The sequence below is a fragment of the Artemia sp. Qi Xiang Cuo genome, chromosome 12 (assembly GCF_049724085.1).
Source record: "Artemia sp. Qi Xiang Cuo chromosome 12, ASM4972408v1, whole genome shotgun sequence".
NCBI lineage: Eukaryota > Metazoa > Arthropoda > Branchiopoda > Anostraca > Artemiidae > Artemia > Artemia sp. Qi Xiang Cuo.
In genome coordinates, this window is record NC_142805.1 from 72682763 (window position 1) to 72690219 (window position 7457).

At 37.3% G+C, this 7457-nt stretch overlaps 1 protein-coding gene across 1 annotated transcript; it reads right to left on the minus strand.

The window, feature by feature from the left end:
• Positions 1-7049: 7049 nt before the first annotated feature.
• On the minus strand, positions 7050-7457 carry LOC148946484 (52 kDa repressor of the inhibitor of the protein kinase-like). Its single transcript, XM_089097709.1, has one exon. The coding sequence runs from the start codon at positions 7455-7457 to the stop codon at positions 7050-7052; it is 408 nt and encodes a 135-aa protein (XP_088953835.1).

Sequence of the window (7457 nt, forward strand, 5' to 3'; positions counted from 1 at the left end):
ATAATTTTCATGTCTAAAATTAAACATTTAGGTGGATATGGATTATTTACATATGGGGCGAGATTTAATGTCCTTGGTAAAAGCCTGTACGTGATTTAATGTCCAAGTTCTGAAAAAAGGGGGGAGACAACCCTGAAAATTAAGTGACATTAATGAAAATGACGGCACATCAATCGAACATCGTCAACGAGAGCTCCAATTGACCACCACCAAAGTGTCACAAAGCCGTCAGTGCGCCACCACCACTCGGAAAATAGGGGAGAGGGAATGAGTTACTCAGAATCTAGAAGGCACTATTTTTTTTCACTGAAAATAACAAAAATTGATATTTTTCAAGGACAAATCTCAAAAAGAATTATTATTAAAATCATGAGGGAGAGGAATCTAGGAGAATCAGTGCCTCATTCATCATATAGCCTCCCCTGAGAAAGTTTTCGAGCAGAAATAGACGTATTTCATCTTTAGATATTTAGTTCTTCTCTGAAATGTCTCAGTTCCAGATTTTTGGAGGTGGAGCCAGGTATCCTAGAGTTATTTCAAAACGAGCAGAAGTTCAGTGATTTTTGCATGTTCTTTAAGGTTAATTTTTACATATTTTTCTAATGAAGTTCAAATTCACTTTATTTTTCACTTAATATTCTTGTTAACAACAAAAATAACAGCGTAAGTCAAACAATTTAAAAACACTTACAAAATTAAATTATTCAAACTTGATTTATTTACAATTTTTCTGTGTCACCATTGTAGTGATTTACGAAGTATGGACCAAATGACTTCCGGTAGCGCTCGGATGAGTGGATCGGCGGTCGTTCCAGCTTTGCTGCGTTTTTCGTTATTTCTCTGAGCCTCGTAGAATGTTGAGTTTGGTGCGCCTCAAAATCCGGAAGTAAATCGCAGTGTGTTTCAGAGTCGAGGATTTTTCGACCAAAGTCCATGACCAGTGTGAGCCTTCTCTCTTTGAGGGACTCCAGCTTCAGGACTTTGAGGCTCATCTCATAGTCAACGTAATTACTCCCCAGCATAATTTTGCTGGCCCTTTTCTGCAATCCTTCAATTTTATCGCTTTGATCTATGGTCAGGGCGCTGCGCCACACTGGGCAGGCATATTCAGTGAGCGGTCTAATGTAGCATTTGTAGCATACAACCATGATCTCAGTTTTCATCCCAAAGCGGTGAAGGTAAGCAAAAGATCTTAGGAGGAAGGTGGTCTTCGAGACGATTGACGATACGTGGGTATTCCATTTCAGATCGGCATCCAGGTAGACACCCAGGATCTTCACCGTTTTTACAGCCTTCGGCCCACCGCATGGCGGGTCTGGAACTGGCCGTTTGAGGAAATTAACCCTAAATAGGACTGTTTTTTTCCTGGCTGAGTGTAAGTTTCACTTGATTTACTTCATTCTCGATGTTTTGCATTACTGTTAGGATTGGGTCTGGCTGTATGCTCTGTGAGAGAAGTCTGAGGAGGAGGGTGGAGAGATCGTTGTGAATTTGTAGCGTTCCATAATTTAGCGCAAAAGTTTGTTGATCACAATAAGGAAGACTAAAGGGCCTAACTTCGATCCTTGTGCTGCACTGCAGGTCAGCTCCCTGATGTTTGACGTTTCGCCATTGGGAAGTTGTACTTACTGTTTGTGGTTAGTCAGGAAACTGCCAACCATTCGCAAGACAATTTGTCTTGCTCCAAGGTAAGTTGCCTCGCCAATAACAACTGAGTGGTCGAGTAAGTCGAACGCTTTCACGAAGTCTGCGATGATGCAGTCAATATAATCACCGTCATCTCCAGATGCTCCAGGATGTCTTTGATGAGGCGGATCAGGTAATGCACAATACTATGACCTGGACGAAAGGCGTACTGCCGAGGATCAGGATTTTCACTAATATCTTCGACAAGCCATTTGGAGACAATTCCTTCCAGGACTTTTGAGGAAATCGATGTCTTTGAGATGGTTCTTAAGTCATTTGCAGATTCGACGGATGATTTTTTCGGTATAGGAATGACCACAGCAGTTTTGAAGCTTTAGCGGTAAGTTTCTCTCCTTTTTCGTTTCTTAGTTCAACGTTTTTCTGCTTTCGACCAAGAATGTTCTGAACCGTGTTATGAAAGTTTTTAGAATCGGAAGATAGAAGCTTCTGTACAGTCAAGCGGCCGTGCTGCTTCCTTGCATACTTTATCTTTCTCACCACTATATTTCGCAACTTGTTGGACTCTGCTCTGTTAGTGTTGTACAAGTTATCCTGCCTTAGGATAAGCTCTTTTATATCTGGCTGATCTAGGGTTTCGTTTCATTTCCTACTACCCGTTTCTTTTCTGGAAAATGCTCTTCGAAAATTTTCTGAAGTTGGTCGCAGAAGGCATGTGTCATGTCTTCAGCGGACGATAGTCTGTAAATAGGGGTCCAGTTCTGCAATTTTAGCTTTCCCTTGAAGGCGGGGATTTGTTCATCCCTGATCGGTCGATAGGTTACTGTTTGTTTAATTACCTTTTGCCGTGACGAATGTGTCGATCTCCAGGTCAATGTTAGGTGATCACTTAAGCCAATGCTTGCTGTGATTTCTGGCTCGTTTTAGTACTGTTCGAGGTTAGTGAAGACCATGTCAAGTAGGTTACTGCCGCGGGTTGGAGACTTCACCACTTGTTTTAGTGATAGGCTGGAAATGTATCCAGGAAGGCTTAATATCATTGACGTCTCCTCATATCACAATACCGGCAATGGGATATTTACTCCGGAAGTGGTTGACGGAGTATTGTGGGTAGTTGACTAGTCTTCCGGAATGGGGGTTTGGGTGAGTAGTACACGACTCCAAAGATGAGGGATGACACTCCCCTTGGTTGAAAACGCGGCCTTACCCACTCCAACAGCACTTTGATTTCTTGGGATTTGGGCACTGGAGGATCGAGTATTCGGCTCGGCGTATCGTTTCAGCAGATAAGACCAACTCCTCCACTGTGGCTGATTTCTTTTTTTTTTCGTCTGCAAACTTCCGAGGTAATAAGTATGCTTTGTAGCCATCGAGGCTGAGTATACTGCTATTTGTAAGCTAAGTTTTGGCAAGACAAGCCACATCGATTTGTTTACCTCGTATTAAGATGTCCAGTTCCTCGATTTTTTTTGTTATTGACCGGACGTTCGACAGCAATATAGAGGGAAATTCTGGATTCCACTTTAATCATGATTTCCTTTTTACAGGATCAGAGGTTTGGGTCCTTACCGCGTGACAGTTACTTGTCTGTGCCGGTGGAGGGACTTTCTTGTAATACGTCATCCAGGACTGATGTTCATTATCACTTGGTAGGTATGAAGGAGCGTTTGCTGTTTGTGGTAGAGTTGAAGTTAGACTTGGAGGTGGTGGGTTCAGGCGGTAAAGGTCGAGTATGGATCGTTGTAGCAGGTCGTGTTTTTCTGTTTCTACACCAGCGTTTCTAGCAGAGTGGTGGGAGATACGGTAGGTCGGTAATTATGGGTGTGATTTGTTCTGGAAGTCCTTTGCTCTTGGTAAATACGATTTGGATGATGTTCATTTGGTAAATACGAAAGTTGAGTTTTTATTAATTGTTAAGGTTACGGGCACGGTGGAGGAGGGCATAAAGTGTTTCTTCGAGATTTCATATAGAATTCTATGACCTTTTCTAATATTCTCAATACTCAAAGGCACAAATGCAAGAACTTATTGATTTTATTTAATTTATGCAACAATATCTAACCTATCATGATGATAGCCGTAAAGCTAACTATATCTATTACATGTTCTACATTTGTATGTAGATTCATATCTTCTTATATCTCGCCATATCAAAATCCAGTTCTTTTGCTTGCACCAATAACATTTATTATCCGTGAAAATATAATCATAGTTATGGGGATAGTACTGCCCTCCTTCGGGCTTCATTCCAGAGTTCTGAAAGTAAAAGTTTATTAAATTATTAAGAAGGCTATTATTTCTTTGAAATATGCATTTGGGGTTGAAAGGAAAAATCCTCTTAATTAAACCTTGTGAGTTAATTTCTTATGTTACCCAAATGTTTTCTTCACTAGATTAACCAAAGTGATCGGAACCTTCTAAGTACCTTGTATATCCCCTATGTAAATTAAAGTTTAGATTTTTTCACTTTAAAGCTTTACTTTCGAATCAGTCAATTACCAAAATCTGTTCTTAAGAACCCTAAATGCCCCCTTCTTAAATACAATCTCGGCTCTTTTTATTTTCAATTGTCTTTCAGATTTCTCATTTACTAAGAGATGTTCACTACTAAATTGTCAAAGCCGCCCAGAACCTCCGAAGAACCTTACATAATCGCTATGTAAATTAAAGTTTAGCTCTTTTCACTTTAAAGATTTGCTTTTGAATTTGTCAATTACCAAAATCTGTTCATAAGAACCTTAAATGCCCCTTCTTAAATACAATATCAGCTCTTTTGATTTTCAATTGTCTTTCAGATTTCTCATTTACTAAGAGATGTTCACCGTTAAAGTTTACTAACGTTTACTAAGAGATGTTTACTATTAAATTGTCAAAGACACCAAGAACATCCGAAGAACCTTAAATATTCCCTATGTAAATTAAAGTATAGCTCTTTTCACTTTAAAGATTTGCTTCTGAATTAGTCAATTACCAAAATCTATTCTTAAGATTCTTAAATGCCCCCTTCTTAAATACAATCTCAACTCTTTATTTTCAATTGTCTTTCAGATTTCTTATTTACTAAGAGATATTCACCGTTAAATTGTCAAAGACACCCAGAACCTCCGAATAACCTTACATAATCCCTTTTAAATTACATTTTTGCTCATTAGTCTTAGGTGTTTGCTCATCAAATTTTTAAATTAGAAAATGTGTGCTTCGTTCTATTATTAAAGACGGTCAGAACCTCAGAACAACATTAAATGTCTCCTCTTAGAATTAAATCTTAACTTTTTTTTAGTTGATGAATTTGTTTTCAAATGTTTATTGCATAAAAATAAACTGAAAGACTTATTTGCTACCAAAGTTTGTTTTATGGGGTTTAGAGATTGTTGTTTACAAAGCTAACTTGGTAATATGGAAATCCATATAAATGGGTGTTCGATTTTCAGCAATTTTTTCTCTTTTTTTTTGTCGTTACTTACAAATATGAACAAATATGAGGCTAAAATTGAAACACAAAACCAAAACACAGTACGTGTTGTTTTTCAAATCAGGGCTTAATGTAGCCATGTGTTTTCTTAAGAAAATGCCCCATATTTAACAAACTAGTGGAACTCTAAATCAAACATGAATTTCATGATAGGTTTAAACAAAAAAGTTTTACAGTGTTCGAGTAACTCATTGATATTCCTTACTTAATGAATCTTTAGTTCAATACAGACTGCTCTAATAAACAACAAACATATACTTTTATCGCAAATGTAAGTAACGGTTCAAAAACTAGTTTAACCTACGTTATGAAATAAATTAAAAAACAAGCAAATATCAATAAATTGAAGAACAAGCGCTTGGCCTTTTAATCTTAGGAGTAGCATATTTTTTAATACTTTTAAATCAACTTTTGTCATTGCTACAAATTGGGCCAAATGAATATTGAATTGGTCCACGTCTGTGTCCCCTTCATATTCTGGGAGGGATTTTACAAATTCTCCTGAAGTTGCAATTAATTGTAGAGCTTTTAGTTATTCTTTTAGTTCCTGTGCCATTTTACTAAAAATATGCTGTTCCCACTTTTTTTCGTTTCTTGTTTGGGTAATTTTTTATTTCTAAAGAAAATTTGTAAGGTACACATCACTATAGCAAATACTTACCTGAAAATAAATAAAAAAGATCTTTGTTATATTGTCAGTTGTTAGTCCCTCTCGTGAATTTCTCTAATTACAGGCTGCGCCAAATGAAGCGGGGGGTATATTTAATCTATAAGTTTACTTTTTCTTAAGGGGGTTTTTACATCTTAAGGGTGTTTCTTATTTTTCATTTAGAGGTAGCAAAACGAAGGGTTTGAATCCCTCCTCCTATGAACTGCATGAAATGGGATCTGATTGAGTTTTGTTTCCTCTATCTTGAGACTAAGGACTACGGGTTTAGGAATACCTTGTTACTCTTAGATTCTGATTCCCAATGTAGTTCGGATAACTTAACTTTGTATATAACTTAACTCGATGAAGTTGTTCTTATAGATTTCCTGCTGCAAATCAATTTTCTGCTGCTTCATGACTTGTATGACTAAGCTTCTCATTTGATTGTTTTGCTGGGTTATGTCTTCAGTTGATTATCTTGGATACATGGATTTGATCTGCATACATTTGACTTCTTTTAATTTGGTATATGTTTCTTCTAGTTTGAGGAATATTGTGAGTTTATAATCTTCTGCTGGGAAGGATATGCCTCTTTGTTGACTTATTCTTGTCTTCCAAGTTCTCTATAAAATGGGTAACAACAGAGTTACTTTATGATGACTGGGTTACTGAGGTGCCATTTGTGGTGATGATCAGCATGACTGGGAAATATCAACAAATGTATCTTCTTGGGTGTTTTTGGTAGTTGACGAATTATGACAAAGGATGTTACATTGATTAAGACCATGTTGGTATCTTGTTGACATGCCAGTTCCTGTAATAAAAACTCTAGGCAAATTTGTGTTCAATAGCATGTTACTTAGTGCATACAAAGAAGGTATAAAATACGTCGAAAGAAGGTATCAAATACTTCAATAGTATTGCAAAAATACATAGTTACATATAAGTATGGTTATACAAAATACAAAGTTACAAAATACAATGGTTACATATAAGCACAGTCTTCACTTATTACATTGTTGTGGTGGAGTAGTTGCAAGGTTATATAAAAAAACACAAGAATATATTTTAAAATTACATCACTACAACTTGATTAATAATAGAGGCAGTAGCGGATCCAGGATTTTAGGAAGGGGGGAGGGTGACTCGTTTTGAAAAATTCCCATTCGAAATTAAGCCTAACGTACCTTACTGATATTGAAAGTTGCATGCCTCTGCTTCTATTCATCATTTAGCTGTCGGTTCTATAAAGCTATCCACATAACTACATTTATAGAAACAATATCAATATTGTATAACAAATTCTCGCTTCACATTTCCACTATTAGAAAATTTATCGATACAACTTTCTACACTTATGTCAATATCACGGTGAACATGAAGAATGGCAAGTCCGGTGAGTCTTTCCTCCGTCATTTTATTTCTTAGCCACGTTTTCAATCTTCTCAAGGTAGAAAAACTTCGTTCAACAGATGCCACACTGACAGGTAGGGTCATGAGAATCTGCAAGAGCGCTGAAATATTCGGGAAAATATCAGCATCGCAGTTCTGTTTCTGTAAAGTTTCCCCTAGTGTTTCAGGTATTCTTCCTGTGCCTGCATTGCTTTCTCTCAGACGAAGCCACCGAGTTTTCCATATTGTCGTTTTTCCGGCCAGGGCAGATTCACAAACCGATTGGGAGGGGAAACCCAT

Excerpts from the sequence above, each read along its gene's own strand:
- LOC148946484 (XM_089097709.1), bottom strand. The coding sequence starts at position 7,457 with ATGGGTTTCCCCTCCCAATCGGTTTGTGAATCTGCCCTGGCCGGAAAA.